Source organism: Lithobates pipiens, unplaced genomic scaffold, assembly GCF_037356315.1.
Source record: "Lithobates pipiens isolate NorthernLeopardFrog02 unplaced genomic scaffold, aLitPip1_a1.2 Scaffold_27, whole genome shotgun sequence".
Taxonomy (NCBI): domain Eukaryota; kingdom Metazoa; phylum Chordata; class Amphibia; order Anura; family Ranidae; genus Lithobates; species Lithobates pipiens.
Window position 1 is genome coordinate 11,204,830 of NW_027507788.1, and position 23,008 is coordinate 11,227,837.

Consider the following 23,008-nt stretch of genomic DNA (forward strand, 5'->3'; position numbering starts at 1 on the left):
AGTGCGGATCAATGCAGCTTATCAGCGCCTATTAGTGCAGCTTATCAGTGCCCATCAGTGCAGCTTCATCAGTGCCTGTCAGTGTAGCCTCACCAGTGCCCACTAGTGCAGCCTCATCAGTGCCCATCAGTGTCTATCAGTGCAGCATCAACAATGCAGCCTATCAGTGCCCATCAGTATAGCCCCATCAGTGAAGAAAAAAAAAATACTTATTTGCAATATTTTATAACAGGAGCCAAGAAAAACAATTTTTCTCAAATTTTCTGTCTTTTTTGTTAATTTGGTAAAGGATAAAAAGAACAGTGGTGAATAAATATCACCAAAAGAAAGCTTTATCTGTCTCAAAAAATAATAACAATGTCATATGGGTACAGCGTTGCATGAGCGCACAATTGTCATTTAAAGTGGGACAGCGCTAAAAGCTGAAAATTGGCTTGGGTAGGAAGGGGGGGGGTGAAAGCTCCCGGTATTGGAGGGGTTAATTATCTTTTAATCGCTGTAAGGTAACATATTTTATTACTGACCTCACACAACCTATTTCTCCTCCTGTTTTCTTCCCCAAAGATTGTGGACCAAATGGAGTCTATTCTCGCTGTGTTCTCCTTCCCAAGTGTCAGGAGACCTGCCAAAAAGCAGAAAGTATTGTATGTTTTGCAATCTGTATACCCGGCTGCTACTGCAAACCACCGTACCTCCGCCGCTCAGTCAGTGATAAGACATGCGTTCTGCCAGAGAATTGCTCAGAAGTTAACTAAAACATGAACACATTTCAGGGGTCGGAGATGTGAAATGGAATTAATTGTATTGTTTCATGTGTCTGTTTACGCCTAATAAAAAATAACAAAAAAATTCTCTGTATTCATCCTTTATTTATCGGTGTGTTAAAACATCGAGAAAACTTTAGTTTGACATCACCGTCCTCCGTCTACAGTCCGCCATACAGCCCAATAAATAATTACAATCAAAACAATAAATTCAAGAACCAACAACGCGTACGCCTCTTCCAATATTCTTCTATTAGAGATCCTTAAAACTAATCTTGCTGTGACAATATCTCTACAGTTCTCTGGAACAAAAATAGGTAGCCAAATTAAATCCCTGTTTTTAACGCAAACCGTAAAGCCTCGTACACACGATCGGATTGTTGGCCAACAAAACCGCTGACTTTGTCCGAAGGGCGTTGGCCCAATCTTGTCTTGCATACAAACGGCAAGGAATTGTTGGCCAAAAAAAAAAAACAAAGCAACGTTCTACGTGGTTTTTCAGCTCTTTAGCGCCACCCTTTGGGCTCCTTTCATGTTAGTAGATGTTTAGTGAGGCCGCGTACACACGCGGGGACTGTTCGCCGAAACTGTCCGCTGAAACCTTGTTCAGCGGACAGTCCGCTCGTGTGTGGGGCTTCAGCGGACAGTTTCAGCGGACAGTCCGCGCAACAAGGTTTTTCGGAATTTCCGAAAAACTGTCCGCTGAAACAAGGTTTCAGCGGACAGTTTCCTCGTGTGTAGGCTTGTCCGTCAAACAAAGTTGCGCGCATGCTCAGAAAGGATTTTCACGCCGAAAGTTATAATGCAGTGTATAGGACGTCGTATTTTCCGTCCCGTCGTACGTGCCGTTCACGTCATCGCGCACGGTTTCAGCAAACTGTTTGTCCGTCGTGTGTGGCCATGTCCGTCCATGCTCATTTTCAGCGGACTGTTTGCCGAAACTGTTTGACGGACACAGTTGGGCGAACAGTCCCCGCGTGTGTACGCGGCCTGAGTGTTGCTTCGCGCTTTTCATTTTGTGCTTTTCAGTTCGTTTCTGCACGGCGGTTCGTCAACCAGACATGTTGCGGAATCGGAGGAGATAACGTGTTATTTATTATTGGCCTCGGAGTTATTGCTTTGAACATTATTTTTTTGGGCTGAATAATAATGATTTGATTTGGTATATTTTCTATATTTTTGGATGCACTTGTTGGTTAATTTCTATTGGCAGATAGCATGTCTATTTTTTTTTTTTTTTTTTTTTTTTTTAATGCACAATTAAAAAAAATAGTGTAGAATAATACTTGGCTGTGTTTTTTACTTCAAATGACAGTTTGGGAGTAGGCAGTTACAGTGGGGAAAAAAAGTATTTAGTCAGCCACCAATTGTGCAAGTTCTCCCATTTAAAAAGATGAGAGAGGCCTGTAATTGTCATCATAGGTATCACCTCAACTATGAGAGACAAAATGTGGAAACAAATCCAGACAATTACATTGTCTGATTTTTGAAAGAATTTCTTTGTATTTTAATTTATTTCCTCCTGTACCTTTTTGTATTGTACTGTAATTGTGTTGTCCCCCCTATACATTGTAAAGCGATGCGTAAACTGTTGGCGCTATATAAATCGTGTATAATAATAATAATGTATAATAATAGTTTGCAAATTATGGTGGAAAATAAGTATTTGGTCACCTACAAACAAGCAAGATTTCTGGCTCTCACAGACCTGTATCTTCTTCTTTAACCACTTTCAGACCGGACCAATTTGCTGGTCAAAGACCAGACCACTTTTTGCGATTTGGCACTGCGTCGCTTTAACTGACAATTGCGCGGTCGTGCGACGTGGCTCCCAAACAAAATTGAGGTCCTTTTTTTCCCACAAATAGAGCTTTCTTTTGGTGGTATTTGATCACCTCTGCGGTTTTTATTTTTTGCGCTATAAACAAAAATAGAGCGACAATTTTTAAAAAAACGCATTATTTTTTACTTTTTGTTATAATAAATATCCCCCAAAAATATATAAAAAAACTTTTTTTTTCCCTCAGTTTAGGCCGATACGTATTCTTCTACATATTTTTGGTAAAAAAATCGCAATAAGCGATTATTGATTGGTTTGCGCAAAAGTTATAGCGTTTACAAAATAGGGATAGTTTTATAGCATTTTTATTAATAATTTTTTATTATTTTTTTTTTACTAGTAATGGCGGCGATCAGTGATTTTTATTGTGACTGCGACATTGTGGGGGACCCATCGGACATTTTTGACACATTTTTGGGACCATTGTCATTTATACAGTAATCACTGCTATATAAATGCAGTGATTCCTGTGTAAATGACACTGGCAGTGAAGGGGTTAACCAGTGGGTGGCAGTGTAGGGGTTAAGTGTTCCTAAGGGTGTGTTACTAACTGTAGGGGGGTTGGGCTTTCATTTAGTGAACACTGATCTCTGCTCCAATCACATGGAGCAAAGATCAGCGTCACTAGTTGCTAGGCAGAATGGAGAAATGCTGTTTACAACGGCATTTCTTCATTTGGACACTCCGTGAGACGATCACGGGGATGCCCGCGGCGATCGAGTCCGCGGGTCCCGCGACCAGACTCACGGCGGTCCCGACCAGCGCGTGAGCGCGCCGCCGGCGGCGCGCTCCCGATGGCAGGGCGGCAAATTTAAAGGGACGTACATGTACGCCCATTTGCCTGCCCGTGCCATTCTGTCGACGTACATCGGCGTGCGCTGGTCGGCAAGTGGTTAAGAGGCTCCTCTCTCCTCCACTCATTACCTGTATTAATGGCACCTGTTTGAACTTGTTATCAGTATAAAAGACATCCGTCCACAACCTCAAACAGCATGAGCAAACAAGCGGGACAAAACTCTGGATAGCCGCACACTGGAAAAAAGACTTGAAATCCCATCTTTAATTAAAACAATAGCTGTGAGTAAGTACTGATTGAGGTGCGAAACACGTCAGCATTTACTTGTACCCTGTTATTCTTTTGCTGTGGATTTTTTTATTTTGTTTTGATGTGACCCGCGTTGTTTTAATTAAAGATGGAGCGGTGGTTCATCCTTCCCACAACCTCAAACAGTCACACTCCAAACTCCACTATGGTGAAGACCAAAGAGCTGTCGAAGGACACCAGAAACAAAACTGTAGACCTGCACCAGGCTGGGAAGACTGAATCTGGAATAGGCAAGCAGCTTGGTGTGAAGAAATCAACTGTAGGAGCAATAATTAGAAAAAGGAAGATATACATGACCAATGATAATCTCCCTCGATCTGGGGCTCCACACAAGATCCCACCCCGTGGGGTCAAAATGATCACAAGAACGTTGAGCAAAAATCCCAGAACCAAAAAGGGGGACCTAGTTAATGACCTGCAGAGAGCTGGGACCAACTTAACAAAGGCTACCGTCAGTAACACGCCAGGGACTCAGATCCTGCAGTGCCAGACGTGTCCCCCTGCTTAAGCCAGTACATGTCCGGGCCCGTCTGAGGTTTGCTAGAGAGCATTTGGATGATTCAGAAGAGGATTGGGAGAATGTCATATGGTCAGATGAAACCAAAGTAGAACTGTTTGGTAGAAACGCAACTCATCGTGTTTGGAGGAGAGAGAATGATGAGTTGCAGCCAAAGAACACCATACCTACTGTGAAGCATGGGGGTGGCAACATCATGCAATGGGGCTGTTTCTCTTCAAAGGGAACAGGACGACTGATCCGTGTACATCAAAGAATGAATGGGCCATGTATCGTGAGATTTTGAGTGCAAACCTCCTCCCATCAGCAAGGGCACTGAAGATGAAACATGGCTGGATCTTTCAGCATGACAATGATCCCAAACACACCGCCCGGGCAATGAAGTGGCTTCGTAACTGTATTTATCAGTTTAGGCTAATATACAGTATCTCACAAAAGTGAGTACACCCCTCACATTTTTGTAAATCTTTTCTTCTATCTTTTCATGTGACAACACTGAAGAAATGACACTTGTCTACAATGTAAAGTAGTGAGTGTACAGCTTGTATAACAGTGTAAATTTGCCATCCCCTCAGAATAACTCAACACACAGCCATTAATGTCTAAACCGCTGGCAACAAAAGTGAGTACACCCCTAAGTGAAAATGTCCAAATTGGGCCCAAAGTGTCAAAATTTTGTGTGGCCACCATTATTTTCCAGCACTGCCTTAACCCTCTTGGGCATGGAGGTCACCAGAGCTTCACAGGTTGCCACTGGAGTCGTCTTCCCCTCCTCCATGATGACATCACGGAGCTGGTGGATGTTAGAGACCTTGTGCTCCTTCACCTTCCATTTCAGGATGTCCCACAGATGCTCAATAGGGTTTAGGTCTGGAGACATGCTTGGCCAGTCCATCAACTTTACCCTCAGCTTCTTTAGCAAGGCAGTTGTCATCTTGGAGGTGTGTTTGGGGGTGTTATCATGTTGGAATACTGCGGCCCAGTCTCTGAAGGGAGGGGATCATGCTCTGCTTCAGTATGTCACAGTACATGTTGGCATTCATGGTCCCCTCAATGATCTGTAGCCCCCCAGTGCTGGCAGCACTCATGCATCCCCAGACCATGACACTCCCACCACCATGCTTGACTGTAGACAAGACACACTTGTCTTTGTCCTCCTCACCTGGTTGCCCCCACACACGCTTGTCACCATCTGACACCAAATACGTTTATCTTGGTCTCATCAGACCACAGGACATGGTTCCAGTAATCCATGTCCTTAGTCTGCTTGTCTTCAGAAAACTGTTTGTGGGCTTTCTTGTGCATCATCTTTAGAAGAGGCTTCCTTCTATCAAATTTCAAAATTAATCAAATAAAATCTGAAATCCTTAATATAAATGTAAGTATGCAAGAAGTACAACTAATCCAAGAACAATGTAAATTTAAGTGGACTAAAGACTTGAAATATCTAGGAATAAAACTGGCAAGTACTTTAGATAAGATTTAAATTTTATCCCTTTATTAAATGAAATAAAAACTGAACTTAGAAGAGTAAGTAACAGACCGATCTCTTGGATAGGTCGAATAAATGTGTTAAAAATGTTTATTCTTCCAAAAATTTTATATAAATTTCAGATGTTGCCGATTGAAATACCCCCCAGTTATTTTAAAATTAAAATCATTAATGAGTAAATATATATGGAATAATAAAAAACCTAGGATCTCCCATGATGTAATAAAACAAGAAAAAAGGAGGGGAGGATTGGCGGTTCCTGATTTACAATATTATTATCAGGCGGCAGTTTTGTCAAGAATTGTCGAATGGGTGAAGGGAAAAAAAAAAGAGGAAAAAAGATGGGTTAATTTAGAATATATATATAGTAAAGCACAACTTAGTAAGATAATATGGAACCCTCCAAAAAATAGGGTATTAGATATAGACACAAATGAGTTGACACAGATTGCACTGAAGATATGGGATAAGGTGTATAAAAGATTAAATGGACACTATAATTCACCGTTGATAACTTTGAAAGATAACGAATATTTTCCCCCGGGCAGAAGGGAGATAGGAGGGAATTGGATAAGACACGAAGGGTCACAAATAAAAGACATAATTAAAAAAGGGAAACTTCTTTCACATGAAGAGTTAGTACACATGGGATTTATGAGATAGGTGGCGCTATCTCCAGCTGACCCACTTCATAGAAAAACTACCTCAGCCAATTAGATCTGAAGATGAACTGACAGGGTTGGAACAATTATGTATAGCCGACAGAGTTAAGGGTACAATCTCGAAGTTGTATGGGTTACTGATGTTGGCCAGCTGGAGAGAGGCGCCGCCATATATAAATAAGTGGGAAAGGGAATTGGGGTCACAAAAGGATAAAAAAACAATAAATAAAATATTGAAAATGACACACCGTTCGGCAATAGACAATAAAACAGCTGAGATGAATAACAAACTTATCTCCCGATGGTATAACACCCCGGATAAGACATCCAAATACCAACAAGGAGGGACCGCTGAGTGCTGGCGGGGCTGCGGAATAACAGGAACTATGACACATATTTGGTGGGAGTGTGCCAAAATTAAGACATATTGGGAAAAGATCCTACAAATGATAAAGGAAATAACTCAAATAACATTGAAATTTGACCTCTGGATAGTACTTTTCCATGGCACAGAGGGAGGGGTTAAACAATATCAGGACACAATCATCCCGCACCTTTTAAACGCAGCGAAAAAACGGATTCCCAAAAAATGGCAAGAGGCTGATTGTCCAACAACATGGGAGTGGGTAGATGCGGTAGAGGAAATATTTAATATGGAAAGCCTGAGTCTAAGAGAAGAAGAGGAAAGGGCAGTATTCATAAAAAAATGGAGAGGATGGAAACAATTTAAGCGAGACTGGAGCTATTCCGCACAATTAAGACCATAAAGATTAGGTTAAGAGGGAATTATTCGGTGTAGGGACACTACTGACATGGGGGTAGGGGAGGAGGGGGGAAGTTGGAGTCAAATCTAGCGAATAATGGGAGTAGGACGAAAGAATAGTTTTAAGAATATGAAATAAAAGTTATATAAATATTCCTTTTAATTATAAAAGTAATTAATAAGAAAATAGCCACAATGATGTGAAGATTAATAATAAGAGACAGTGATGAACGTTAAGTTGATTTATAGTCTCTGGTGAAGATTCGCTGATGTGGCTTTAAAAAAAAAAAAAAAAGAAGAGAGGCTTCCTTCTAGGACGACAGCCATGCAGACCAATTTGATGCAGTGTGCGGCGTATATGGTCTGAGCACTGACAGGCTGACCCCCTACCCCTTCAGCCTCTGCAGCAATGCTGGCAGCACTCATACGTCTATTTCCCAAAGACAACCTCTGGATATGACGCTGAGCACGTGACCTCAACTTCTTTGGTGGACCATGGCGAGACCTGTTCTGAGGGGAACCTGTCCTGTTAAACCTCTGTATGGTCTTGGCCACCGTGCTGCAGCTCAGTTTCACGGTCTTGCTAATCTTCGTATAGCCTAGGCCAGGCATGTCCAAAGTCCGGCCCGCGGGCCAATTGCGGCCCGCGGCCCGGTTTTGAACGGCCCGCCTGGTTATTTGGACATACATATCTTTTGTGGCCCCCGACGATCTCCCAGCGCCGGGGCCACAAAAGATATATATCAGCCGTCACTCAATGGCGGCCCGCGGTCCAAGTCCGGACCGAGCAGCGCTTCTGCCCGGACCGCCATGCCGCCAGTGTAGCAAGCGACAGCAATCACTGGTTTGCTGGGACCGCGGGTTTCCCCAGCAACCAGTGACGCTGCGCGCATGCGCCCGCCCCCTGCTCCTGGCCGCGTCTCTCGGAGCTGAAGAGACACGGGCAGTAGGGGTGTGACGTCACGTGCGCGCCCCGCCCCCCTGCTGCCCGCGGTTCCCGGGTCCTGGATCTCATCGTGAGGCAGCTTCAGTTGTGCCCACACTCCTGCAGTTAAGGTATGTGGGCACATTAGTTATCTATTAGTGATCAGTGTTGTGCACACTGTTGGGCATATTTTAAGGGGCTTTTTTTTGTAAAGGGCACGCTGATGGGAAAATTTTATGTTAAAGGACACTCTGATGGGCACATTTTATTTTAAGGGGCACGCTGATGGATATATTTTTTATGTGCACACTGATGGGCATGTTTTGTTAAGGTGCCCCTTAACAAAATATGCCCATTGATGTGCACATTAAAAATATACCCATCAGCGTGTCCCTTAAAATAAAATGTGCCCATCAGAGTGTCCTTTAACATAAAATTTTCCCATCAACGTGCCCCTTAACATAAAATAAGGGTCACGCTGATGGGCACCTTTTATGTTAAGGGGTAATCCGATGGACAAATTTTATTTTACGGGGCACGCTGATGGGTATATTTTTAATGTGCACATCGATGGGCATATTTTGTTAAGGGGCACGCTGATGGGTAAAACAAAATGTGCCCTACAAAATATGCCCATCGATGTGCACATTAAAAATATACTCATCAGCATGCCCCTTAAAATAAAAATTGTCCATCAGAATGCCTCCTAACATAATAGGTGCCCATCAGTGTGACCCTTATTTCATGTTAAGGGGCACGCTGATGGGCAGATTTTATTTTAAGAGCAACACTGATAGGTACATTTTATATTAAAAGGGGCACTTTGATGGGCAAATTTTAAGTTAAGGGGCATGTTTTGTTGTGTCCATCAGAGTGCCCCTTAATATAAAATGTGCCCATCAGCATGACACTTATTTTATGTTAAGGGGCACTGTGATGGGGACACCTGATGTAAAGGGGCACTGTGATGGGGACACCTAATGTAAAGGGGCACTGTGATGGGGACACCTGATGTAAAGGGGCACTGTGATGGGGACACCTGATGTAAAGGGGCACTGTGATGGGGACACCTGATGTAAAGGGGCACTGTGATGGGGACACCAGATTTAAAGGGGCACTGTGATGGGGACACCTGATTTAAAGGGGCACTGTGATGGGGACACCTGATGTAAAGGGGCACTGTGATGGGGACACCTGATGTAAAGGGGCACTGTGATGGGGACACCTGATGTAAAGGGGCACTGTGATGGGGACACCAGATTTAAAGGGGCACTGTGATGGGGACACCTGATGTAAAGGGGCACTGTGATGGGGACACCTGATGTAAAGGGGCACTGTGATGGGGACACCTGATGTAAAGGGGCACTGTGATGGGGACACCTGATGTAAAGGGGCACTGTGATGGGGACACCAGATTTAAAGGGGCACTGTGATGGGGACACCTGATTTAAAGGGGCACTGTGATGGGGACACCTGATGTAAAGGGGCACTGTGATGGGGACACCTGATTTAAAGGGGCACTGTGATGGGGACACCTGATGTAAAGGGGCACTGTGATGGGGACACCTGATGTAAAGGGGCACTGTGATGGGGACACCTGATGTAAAGGGGCACTGTGATGGGGACACCAGATTTAACTTGACAATAAATATTGTTGAAATGCTAAGGAAATTGTACATTTCTCATGTTTTTGATAGATATACAGTTACTACAATATTTCTGAGTCGTAGCACAGACTTGAGATTCGGACCTCGGCCCAAAGAAAATTTTGGCGAGCGGACTTTTTCAGCGTGCAGTCTGGCGGACTAAGTCTTTCGGAATTTCCATAATATTGTCCGTCCAACTTTGGTTTCAGCGGACAGTCCGCTCGTGTGTAGGCAAGTTGGACGGACTAAGTATGGCGCATGCTCAGAAAGGATTTACACAGCGGAAGGTTGCATTCCAGTGTATTGGACGTCGTATTTCTAGTCCCGTCGTACGTGCTGTACACGTCATCGCGCAAGCTTTCAACGGACTGTCTGTTCATCGTGTGTGGTCAAGTCCGTTCATTCAAAAGTAGGACGGACTGTCTGTCGGATTGCGTACGCGGCTTAAGGAGTCACATGACACTGGGGAGGGAAAATGGCTAATTGGGCCCAATTTGGACATTTTCACTTTGGGGTGTACTCACGTTTGTTGCCAGTGGTTTAGACAGTAATGGCTGTGTGTTGAGTTATTTTGAGGGGACAGAAAATGTACACTGTTATACAAGCTGTACACTCACTACTTTACATTGTAGACAAGTGTCATTTCTTCAGTGTTGTCACATGAAAAAAGAATAAAATATTTACAAAAAATGTGAGGGTGTACTTACTTTTGTGAGATATTGTATGTTAATGGTTTGAACTTATCAAATGTTTAAAAACAAAACAAAAAAAAACAACACATCATGCCAGTGGAACTCCTTTTAATAACATGTCATACTTACCTGCTCTGTGCAAGGGTTTTGCACAGAGATAGACCCCTTTCCTCCTTTTTGTGGGTCCCCCAGTGGTGTTCCTAGCTCCTCCTGCTCTTCCCGTACCTCCACGGAGAGCTGCTTTCCATGCGGGTGCAGATCCATTATGTAGCGAAACATATTTTAACAGATGTGAGGAAAAATATGAGAGAGTATGGGCAAGTTGGATAGCAGAACCTATAACGACCTCCGGGCAACCTAAGGAGTGAACGACTGGAATAGCAAGAAAGAAAGTAGCGAGATGTTTGACAGGATAAGCGAAGGAATACAACAAACCACACCATTAATACATGGGCTTAAGGGAAGAATGAATGTTTTGATTTGTTGCAATTATTATCAATAAAAATATGAAAACTCCTGCGAGAGTGGATAAGTTGAAGATTAAAAGTGTATGTTGTAAAATGTTTTCTATTGGAAAATTAATAAAGAGATTAAAAACAAAACAAAACATGAAAGCATGGATCCATCCTGCCTTGTATCACTGGTTCAGGCTGGTGGAGGGGGTGTAATGGTGGGGGGGGGGGATATTTTCTTGGCACACTTTGGGCCCCTTAGTGCCAATTGAGCTTCATTCATTTATACACTACGGCCCACCTGAGTATTGTTGCTGACCATGTCCATCCCCTTTATGACTACATTGTCCCCATCGTCTGATGGCTCCTTCCAGCAGGATAATGCTCCATGTCACAAAGCTCCAATCATCTCACCACTGGACAATGAGGTCACAAAGCTCCAATGGCCTCCACACTCACCACATCTCGTCCAATACAGAACCTTCGGGATGTGGTGCAGCCAGGGGTGGACTGACAACTCATGGGGCCCCCGGGCAATAGGAGAAGATTATGGGGCCCATGGGCAATAGGAGAAGATTATGGGGCCCATGGGCAATAGGAGATTATGGGGCCCCCAGGCAGTAGGAGATTATGGGGCCCCCAGGCAATAGATTATGGGGCCACACAGTATACACAAACACATACAGTATACACACACAGACACACAGTATACACACATAGAATACACATACACACACTGAAAAGGTACTGGAGAGGCGGGGCAGCTATAATCTTGGGATTTTAAAAAAACACAGATTTTTCCATACTGTCCCTGGTTTTATTGAGGCTGGCAACCCTGATGGGGCCCCCTAGTGGCATGGGGCCCTCTGGCAGTGCCCGAGTGCCTGAATGGTCAGTCCGCCCCTGGGTGCAGGAACTGCAGCAACTGTGTGATGTTATGATGTCACTATGGACCAAAATCCCTGAGGAACGTTTCCAACACCTTGTTGTATCTATGCCACAAAGAAAGAAGGCAAAAGGGGGTCCAACCCGGTACTAGCAAAAATAAAGTGGCCGGTGAGTGTACTGTTATGCCCCATACACACGGTCGGAAATGCCGACGAAAAAAGTCAGATCGGATTATATTGTCGGAAAATCCGATCGTGCGTGGGCTCCATCTGACTTTTTCTGTCGGCATTTCCGACTGAAAAAGTTTGAGAGCAGGATCTAAAATTTTCCGACAACCAAATCCGATCAGACTTTTTCCGATCGTGTGTAGAGAATTCCGACGCACAAAGTGGCACGCACGCTCAGACAAAAATTTGGAGACGAAAGCTATTGACTACTGGCCTCTAAGTAGTCCCGTCCTACGTGTGTAACGTCACCTCGTTCCGAACGATCGGATTTTCCGACAACTTATGTCGCACAGACCGTGTTTATGCAAGACAAGTTTTGGCCAAAATCCATCGGAAAAAATCAGATGGATTTTGTGGTCGGAATGTCCGGCTGTGTGTATGGGGCATAAGTGTTTGCAATATTATTAGAGGAAAGTCAGATACAAAGAAAACGTGTTAAGACCATTAAAATATCTTTCAATTTGCATTTGTTGCAGGGACTGAGCCTAAGACCCCAGCACTGAGCCTAAGACCCCAGACTGAGCCTAAGACCCCAGCACTGAGCCTAAGACCCCAGACTGAGCCTAAGACCCCAGTACACAACAGACTAAATTGTATTATTTTTTTTTATTTTTTTTTACCAAAGAATTCATAATATTCTGTACATTTTGTACCAAACAATTCAACATATTGTTGAAGATCACCCTTAACATCCTATTGTTGTATCATTTAGTCTCGGAGACAAAGTAGTTATAATGCGATTTTTATTAACAAATTCAGGTATCCATAAAACACATGCATCCTTCTGAGTTAATAATAACAGGAACAGGAAATGGAATTAACATGACAGAGCATAGAAAGTATTATTAAACAACTGCAAACAGTGACATCTATTGGTCAGAGGTATGAACATCATGTCTACTGTTGTTGCTGCGTGTTATTATTCTAAGCCCTTGCACACTCTTATTGGGATACATTTCTTACTGCCTTCTTTAGCTAGAATATATCCTGGTTTGCATACACAGCGAGGCATACATGGCTTCACTTTTTCTTCCTTGGAATACAATTGGTCACAGGTGATGGGCTTCTTGGGGCAGGCTTGGAAGACCATGTTTTCTGGACACTCAATTTTACATTTAGATGCTGGGACACATTTGCCGTCCTGAAAGTAATAGCCTTGCTTGCAGATGCAGCCATCTAACTGACAACCCAAACATATATATTTGGGTGGATTTGCAATGTCGGAGCAGTGTGGCATGCCACATGGGTAACAGCCCGGTTCTTGGTTAGGTGGACAGTCAACTATACGTGGAGAAGAAAAAAAAAATCATTAAAGCAATTAGACAAGATACATTACTTTTTGGCAGAGTACAGAAGGTTTGAAACTCCTTCCAGATTTTTTTTTCTTTTGTCCATTGGGGGAAATTTTTCTTCACTTCCTGTCCCAGATATGAGGGGATGCTGATAAGTATTGAGCCTTACCCAGAAAAACTAGGAAGCTGCCTATGATTTTAACTTATCTTTCTTTTTCAGGTCCAAAGTCAGGGGTGGCCCATCCATTAGGGGCACCCAGGTGTGCCCCCTCTATCCTCTCCACACTCTATATGCATAACTAACTACCACCGCGGCCACCCCCTATTCATGTGTCCAGCCCCTTTCGGGTCACTGGGCATATGAATTACAGCGGCCAAGGTTTTTTGTTTTTTGAAGCACTGACTAGAGCCATAGGCTCTAATAGGCTTCAAAATAGGGTGGACTCGGGACGCAGAGCATTGCATCTGGAGCCCATCCAGGTGTGTTGCAGCAGCGAATGAAAATTCACTGTTGCAACACTGATCCTCCTCCCGGCCAATCGGGAAGCAGGCATGAAACCTGTTTCCCGATTGGTCAAATTGTCTGGCGATCCTATTGGATGTCTAGCACCAGGAGGAGGAGAGAGGAGACACTAAGGAAGCTGCTCCAGGAGAGGCCATTGTAGCAGCTTTCCCCGAGCCTGCCATGCATCCAAGGTAAGGACAGTGGGTGATGGTGGGGGTGTGGGGAAGTGTGTTAGTGTTGGGGGGTGGGGGGGGGGTAGTGCAGCTCCACCGGTGGCCCGGGGGGGGAGGGGGAGCTGGGATGTTTGACGCCCTCTCTCCCCAAAAAAAAAAACACCAGCCACTGTCCAAAGGCAGCACCTCCAGAAAAATTCTAGGTGGAAGAGCATAGGATTGTAATCAAGTTCCTGTTTCTCCAAGGGAAAGGAGCGAATCAGATCCATGATGAAATGTGACAAACTTTGGGTGACAGTGGCCCTTCACATGCAACAGTTAAACGTTGGGTTGTCAGGTTGTCAGTCTGGCCATTTCAGTGTTGAAAGTGAGAACCCCAGTGGAAGGCCCGTTTCTGTCTCTGTGCCTGCAAGTGTGAAAGCCACCCGTGACAATATCAGCCAAAAGTATTGGTACATATCTGGGAAAATCACATGAGAGGGTTGGTGCCATTACCCACATAGATATGAGAAAGCTTGCAGCAAAGTGGATCCCAAAATGTTTGACTTTTTGCAGGCACAGAGACAGAAACAGGCCTTCCGCTGGGTTTCTCAGTTTCAGCACCGAAAACGGCCAGTTTTAATTATTATAGTGGTTGTATAGTCATTTTTTTTTTTACTTTTACCTACAGGTAAGCCTATAATAAGGCTTACCTGTAGGTAAAAAAAAAAAAAATCTCCTAAACCTGTACGGTTTAGGAGATATTCCCCTCGCAATGTGCCGCTGACTGCAGTGGCGCATGCGCACAAGGGGATTCTCGGCTGAAAGTCCAGCAGACGCCGGACCCTGCCGGAAAGAAATCGCGGGAGTGACGATATCGCAGCTCCGGCCACTCACAGCGCCAGAGCTGCGATACCAGGAAGACATGCCGAGGGAACATGTCAGGTCCCTCGGCGTGGATCGGACCAGATGTTCTAAGGTAAGTATTTCATAATGAGCTAGTATGCGGTGCATACTAGCTCATTATGCTTTTTCCTTTGCAGGTCAAAAAAAAAAAAAGTTTATTCCCGCTTGAAAATCTCTGTGCCTGCAAAAGTCAAAAGTTTTGGGATCACTGTCACCCAAAGATTTGTGACATTTCATCATGGATCTGCTTCGCTCCTTTCCCTTGGAGAAACAGGAACTTGATTATGGGCCTATGCTCTTCCACATTGAATTTTTTCTGGAGGTGCTGCCATGTTCACCTGAAAAAGGAAAGATAAGTTAAACCACTTCCCATCCAGACCAATTCTGACATTTCTCTCCTACATGTAAAATTCATTTTTTTTTTACTAGAAAATTACATAGAACCCCCAAACATTATATATGTTTTTTTTTAGCAAAGACCCTAGAGAATACAATGGCGGTCGTTGCAAATTTTTATCTCGCACGGTATTTGCGCAGCAATTTTTCAAACACGTTTTTTTTCAGAAAAAAAAACAGTTTCATGCTTTAAAAAAACAAAAAAACAGTAAAGTTAGCCCAATTTTTTGCATAATGTGAAAGATGAAGATACGCCGAGTAAATAGATACCCAACATGTCACGCTTCAAAATTTAATGCGCTCGTGGAATGGCGCCAAACATTGGTATTTAAAAATCCCCATAGGCGATGATTTAAATTTTTTTACTGGTTACATTTTTTGGGTTACAGAGGAGGTCTAGAGCTAGAATTATTGCTCTCGCTCTAACGTTCGTGGCGATACCTCACATGTGTGGTTTGAACACCGTTTTCATATGTGGGCGGTACTTACGTATGCGTTCGCTTCTGCGTACGAGCTCGCGGGGACAGGGGCGCTTTACATTTTTTTTTTTTATTGTTAATTTTATTTTTATTTTTTTAGTTTGACACTTTAAAAAAAAAAAAAATTGATGACTTTTATTCCTATTACAAGGAATGTAAACATCCCTTGTAATAGGAATATGGCACAATCGGACATATTTACAGTGAGATATGGGGGGTCAATAAGACCCCATATCTCACCTCTAGGCTGGGAAGCCTAAAATAAAAAAATAAAAAAAATTATCCTGGCTTCCCAGCCAAAACGGCACCATTAATTTGAATGCAGAGGCCAGGCGTGACGTCATAACATCGCGCCCGGCCTCCGAACGATCATAGAGACTCCGGGGACGATCTGGTCCGCCGGAAATCTCTATGGTAACTTCCCGGGGCCGGCGGATCCTGTGACCGACTCACCGATGGAAGCGGTGAGTCGGTACAAGCACCGGAGGGCGGCGGGAGAGGGGGGCGTCCCCTTCCGCCGCCCGTAAGAATGATCAAGCAGGTGTAACAGCCGCTATGATCGTTCTTATGGTGCAGGGAATCGCTGGCTGAAAACGCTGATATCTGAATGCTGTCTGTGGCCTCAGGCATCATTCAGATATTACACCACAAAGCCCATGATGTCAATAGACGTAGTATGGGCGCCAAGTGGTTAAAATCATAGGTAGTTGATTTTTTGCACTATTGAATATAGACAAATTGGCCAGTACACCCTGCAATTTTCAGCTTCCTAGCTCATTTTTTTCTGGGTAAGGCTCAATACTTATTAGCACGCCCTCGTATGCGACAAGAGGTGAGCGGAATTCTATACAAAGTGATGGGAACTCCCGTATTAGACCATTTGGCATATTTCCCACCTATTCTTGTTCTGGAGACTACTGTATATTTAGGATTTCCTCTCTCCTTCTATATCACTGACAACAGTCACCAGAACAAATACAGAGGGTGAATCTACCTGGCAGGGACTCAGAATGAAATAAAAATTGCCAGGGTTTCTAACCCTATTCCCTATTCTATCCAAAACGAAAAAAAAAAAAAAAAAAAAAAAGAAAATTAACATTTAATACACAGGTTTTCTAAGGGGAAGGCAAAGCAGTACTGTAGCTGTTTGCTTTCAGACTGTCTCTGTTTTATTGACAACGCAAACATAGCCATCTTATCAGGCAGGGAGGGGGGAGAAGTCATTGCTCCGAGGCCCCATTCACACCTGAGCGTTTTGCAGCTTGAAGCCTGAAGCTACAAAACGCCAGAGGGAAAAAAAAAAAAAAAAAATATATATATATATATATATATATATATATATATATATATATATATATATTTTTTTTATATATATATATCTATATCTATATATATATATATATATATATATATATATATATATATATAGATAATATATATATATTCTCTACGGAGATGGTTCACATCTCCACTCCAAAACGCCTGAAGCCCCCTAAAACGCCTGGAGCTCAAACAAGTCCTGGAACTTTTTTTTTAGGCAGATTTGGGCCTTTTTCTGCTTTTTACATTGGTGACCTTTTAACCTGTACAAAATTGCAGCAAAAATTCGGCAAAATCGCGGAAAAAAACCTAGGTAAAAATACCGCAGGGATCGCGGTAAAATCACACGACTTTCTGCCTGAAAACGCTAAGCTCAGGTGTGAATGGGGCCCAACTCAACTCATTTACCTATTTGAATACATTGTGATTTAGGCCAGTAAGCTCTGTATCAACAGGCTTGTATTTCAGCAAAGCAGATAGAGGTTTGCTTTAACACTAATTGAATTTTTTTTACTGTGTAAAGAGATGGGGATTTAGTCGCTCATCTAACTCATTCTGTTCTCTACATAATTAATGTCTAAAATGTCTTAATTTCTGAAATCCGTAAATAAGAACATTTTCATATTTAGCTGACCAAAAATGTAAAAAAAAAAAAAATAATTTTTATTCTATTTTATTCTATAAAAAAAATAAACAACACATGCAAATCACAATATTAATATTTGAAAGTATTTTTTTTTTCTCTATACATACTATATTGTCCGTAAATAAGAACATTTTCATATTTAGCTGACCAAAAATGTAAAAAAAAAATAATTTTTATTCTATTTTATGCTATAAAAAAAAATAAACAACACATACAAATCACAATATTAATATTTCTATATTAATATTTGAAATTATTATTTTTTTCTCTATACATACTATATTGTCTAGTACGAGTTAAAGAATTACAGGTAACATTCTACTGGTCACATTTATGCACCCCCCCCCATCCAAAAAAATAAAAAATATATTCTTACCTGGTTTTACTTTTTGAGTGCTTTGAGCTGCAGTTTTGTCCACAAAAACCATAGCGAGGGCTGTAAAGAATTTAGAAATGAGAACATTTAGTCATATGTTGCACTCAATGACATACAGTATGAGCAGTTTGCAAAATGACATTCAGTTGCTATTATAAATTGAGTGCGTACTTTGTATCCTAACCTCCCATCTTTTATTTTTATCCTCCATAGGCATTCCTAAAAGGACACCAAGAACCTCTCTGCTCACAGTGAAGGTTTTGAACATTTATTTTAATAATTACAATATGAAAGTAAAAAATAAAGATTAGGAAATAGAGATATTAGTGCACAGAGATCCTGTCATACTGATTTACTAAAGGCAAAATAGACTGTGCAATTTGGGAGAGCAGTTGCTCCAGAACTCAGTAAATGAGGGGAGCCCTACTGACATCCATTGCCCATTCATGTGCAAGCAAAAATGCTGTTTTTTTTAATTTTCCTTGCATGTGATTGGATATTTTTTGTAACGTGATGCTTTATGTCATTTACTAAGCTTTGGAGCAACTGCACTTTCAAAGTGCCAGTCGATTTGTGTTTAGTAAATCTACCCCTAAGTGTTATGCTAGGATTTGATTTCTTCATCGAATAGAAGACTTTTAAGCCCCAGTCCTGGACAGTTGTCATGTAGGACATCTATAACATTCTTACAAATTAACAAATGAACCACTTGCCGACCGGCGCACGCCGATGTACGTCGGCAGAAAGGCATGGACAGGCAAATGGGCGTACAGGTACCTTCCTTTAAATTTGCGGCCGTGCCATTGTGTGCGTGCCGCTGGCGCTCGTTGGGACCTCCTTGAGTCAGATCACGGGTCCCGCAGGCTCGATGTCAGCGGGGATACCCACGATCGTCTCACGGGGAAGAAGAACCGGGAGATGCTAATGTTAAACAAGCATCTCCCCGTTCTGCCTAGTGACAGTGTCACTGATCTCTGCTCCTTGTCCCTTCTCAAAATGTTGGGAGGCATGCTTTGCTGTTTAGATTAGATTTACATTTTACAGATGTGGACAGTGGGAATCAGATTCAACACAAGTTTTGGGCAAAATCTGTCGGAAAAAAATTGGAAATTTTCGTCGGAAATGTGTACAAGGCATTATAGGCATATTCGTTGTGAGCAGTGAAGCACGACTAATTGGCTCCTCGTGCTGCCAGTCCATGTCCCCTGTCTGAGCTCTGCTGTACAGGGATTGAAAGAGGATGATGACAGATATTCAGATACTTAAACATTGAAAGTGCAATTGTAAGCAGTATAACATAAAAAAAACAAAAAAACAAAAAACAAAACAAAAAAAAACATTAAGACTGCTTTCACACCACACCGCTGATAGCGGCGGCGGTAAAACGCCGCTATGTTTAGCGGCGTTTTACCGCCGGATTTGCAGCGGATTTCGGCCGCTAGCGGGGCGTTTTTACCCCCCGCTAGCGGCCGCGAAAGGGTTAAAACCGCCGGCAATACGCCGCAATAGCGGCGTTATGGCGGCGGCATTACAGCGCTGCCCCATTGATTTCAATGGGCAGCAGCGGTGGAGGAGCGGTAAACACACCGCTCCTTCACCGCTCCAAAGAAGCTGCTGGCAGGACTTTTTTCTGACGTCCTGCCAGCGCACCGCTGTAGTGTGAAAGCCCTCAGGGCTTTCACACTACAGACAATGGTGCAGCTTCTTTAGGGCGTTTTTCAGGCGCTATTTCTAACGCTATAGCGCCTGAAAAACGCCCTGGTGTGAAAGGGGTCTTAAAACAATTAAAAATTCACGAATACAGAACTGCATTAATTTTTTTGCCTAGATTCCAACTTTAAAAATGTAAACCATTCATTGGAAAAGTAAATCCCACGTACCTAGAGCCATCAGAGGCAGTGCAACTTGGTAAATCCCCATTTCGTATTAGATGCTAAAATTAAAGAGAAACGATAAAAGTCAAGTTGTTGACCAATACTGGGAGTGAACAAAGCATTATAAACATCATATAATTAGTTCTCTGCTTGCTCTTCTGACTTCTGTGTAATTCGAGAGACTGTTTCATTAAAAAGTATGTAAAAGCCAAACTTTTCTTTCGTTTTGGGTGGCATGTGGAGGCTTTAAAACCCTTGTCTGTGTTATTTTTTATTTTTTGCCTAGTGTAATAGGTCGAAGAGAGTGCCAAGCGAAAAATCCTTAGGAGCCCAAAGTCTTTATTGATCAACTGATTTCAATAACTAGGGAAAAAGACAGCCAACGTGTTTCGGGACCACATGATTCCCCTTTATCAAGTCTGGGAGAAATGGTACAATGTTATATGGACTCAAAGGCACTACTTGCCACTTCTGAGTCCATCTGTGGCTTCCTTTACCCCATAAGGTCCTGACATGCTTACAAACACATACAACATTGACATACACATACACATATTAAGGCCAATTTTTTAGACAAGGTCTAATTAACCTACCAGCATGTCTTTGGAGTGTGGGAGGAAACCGGAGTACCCAGAGGAAACCCACGCAGGCACAGGGAGAACTCCAGGCAGATGGTGTCGTGTTCAGGATTTGAACCAGCGACCCTATTGCTGCTAGGTGAAAGTGCTAACCACTACACCACTGTGTTGCCCATATTATATTGTCGGAAAATCCAATCCTGTGTGGGCTCTATCGGACTTTTTCCGTCGGAAGTGCCAATGGAAAAATATGAGAGCAGGATCTCAAATTTTCCATCAAAAAAATCCAATCTGACTTTTTCCGATCGTTTGTAGAGAATTCCGATCAGACAAAGTGCCACGCATGCTCAGATCAAATTACGAGACCAAAGCTATTGACTACTAGCCTCAACGTAGTCCCGTCGTAATGAACGAACGTCATCACGTTCCGAACGATCGGATTTTCCGACAACTTTGTCCGGCCGTGTATATTCAACACAAGTTTTGGCCAAAATCCGTTGGAAAAAATCTGACGGATTTTGTGATCGGAATGTCCGACCGTGTGGACAAGGCATTTTTCTCTGCTTGTTGTAACCAGTTGAACAAAAAGTTACTTTGGACTTGGATTTTTCATTGGGAGTCCTCTTTGACCTATTACAATTAGATTTTCAACATAGGTGAATGTCCTCTCCCCGTCTTTGTGATGAGATGCTGAACATGGACCAACTGGGCTCAACTAATGACTCTGTCTGCATTTTGCTAAGCTGGGACATTCCATGTCCTCTACCGCCATTTCTTGGTTTTATGGCTGTCTGTGTTCTCACTGGGGAGATTTGTCCTCTCTATTAGCCCTTAAAACCATTATCACCAAGACAGAAAAGACCATTGCCTCCAAGACAGAAAAGACCATTGCCACCAAGACAGAAAAGACCATTGCCTCCAAGACAGAAAAGACCATTGCCACCAAGACAGAAAAGACCATTGCCACCAAGACAGTAGAGACCATTGCCTCCAAGACAGAAAAGACGATTGCCTCCAAGACAGAAAAGACCATTGCCACCAAGACAGTAGAGACCATTGCCTCCAAGACAGAAAAGACCATTGCCTCCAAGACAGAAAAGACCATTGCCTCCAAGACAGAAAAGACCATTGCCTCCAAGACAGAAAAGACCATTGCCACCAAGACAGAAAAGACCAACCAAACAAATTTCCCAGCTCAACTTACCGACCAGCCTGCAATCAACCAAATTATCCCGTCTAACAATATGCGTTAAAAACAAGGGTTTCGTTAGCACACATTTGAAAATACATGCATAAGCTGCAGAGCAACTTCACGGCACCCCAGTATAATGTGCAGTTCAAATGCCACGTACACACGATCGGAATTCTCATCGGAAAAAGCTCTGATGGTTTTCCCGACAGAATTTCGACGGAATTCGGCTCAAGTTGTCTTGCCTACACACGGTCACATCAAATTCCGATCAGTTAGAATGCGGTGACGTACAACACGTACAACGTGACTAGAAAAAGGAAGTTCAATAGCCAGTAGCCAATAGGTTTTGTCTCGTAGTTTAATCTGAGCATGCGTTGTTTTTGGCGTGTCGGAATTGCATACACACAATCGGAATTACCAATAGAAAGTTTTTCCGTTGGGAAAATTGAGAACATGCTATCAATTTTTGGCTGGCGGAAATTCGGCCAGCTAAATTCCGATGGAGCATACACACGGTCGCATTTTCCGATGAAAAGTTCTCATCAGTCTTTTTCTGGCCGGAATTCCGATCGTGTGTACGCGGCATAACTCTTTACATTTTGAGAGCCTCCATAGTAGAAGCACATGCATTATAATGGATAGGCAGAAGCCAAATGAGCCTGAAGGTACAGGGGCGCACTGGACATCCAGCATATAGCACCATGGCATCAAAGGTGTCTAGTGCACCCCTTCACCAGTATTCCAACAGTACAAACAAATGGCAACGCCCCCAACCTATAACTGGCCTTTGCAGCAAGGAGCACATGGAAGGGGCGATGCAGTCATATAAAACCACGAAAATTCCCAACTCAACATACTAACCAGCCTACAACCAACCGAATTATCCTGTCCTCAACTTACACTATTGGTGCATCTAAATATTGTCTTGTGTTTGTGGGGAGAGAACGTACCTGTGTGACTTGGCCCGTCAACGTCAGATCCAAAGCTATCTCTGGTGTTCAACTTGATAGCGCTTTTGTATCCTTATTTATATACGGTCATTGCTGAGTCACCATATTGCTCCACTAATTGTATGCAAATTTTTGTTACATGCTTGCCCAAAGTTGCCTATTGCTTTGTTCGGCAAAGCAATAAAGCAGGATGAAAACAATATAATGAATGGTTAATTTACATTCCCTAAGACCTGTTTCGTGACACCAATAAGGAAATGACCCAGATACAGGGAAGGAAGATGCGATTCCTTGATGTACATTTGGGGATGTGTATTATTATTATTTGTTAGCTCACAATGACACTGAAGGACTTGGTAATTAAAGAAG

The 23,008-nt window shown here is 42.9% G+C and overlaps 1 protein-coding gene across 1 annotated transcript; it reads right to left on the minus strand.

Annotated features, from left to right (window-relative positions):
• Positions 1-12,699: 12,699 nt before the first annotated feature.
• Positions 12,700-22,710, minus strand: LOC143933517 (uncharacterized). The gene is made up of 4 exons (XM_077456429.1): positions 22,640-22,710; positions 19,926-19,978; positions 18,046-18,105; positions 12,700-13,254 (listed from the first exon to the last, which is right to left on the minus strand). Exons 2-4 carry the CDS (start codon positions 19,963-19,965, stop codon positions 12,893-12,895), a joined length of 462 nt encoding a protein of 153 aa, XP_077312555.1. The 5' UTR covers positions 19,966-19,978; positions 22,640-22,710; the 3' UTR covers positions 12,700-12,892.
• Positions 22,711-23,008: the final 298 nt, after the last annotated feature.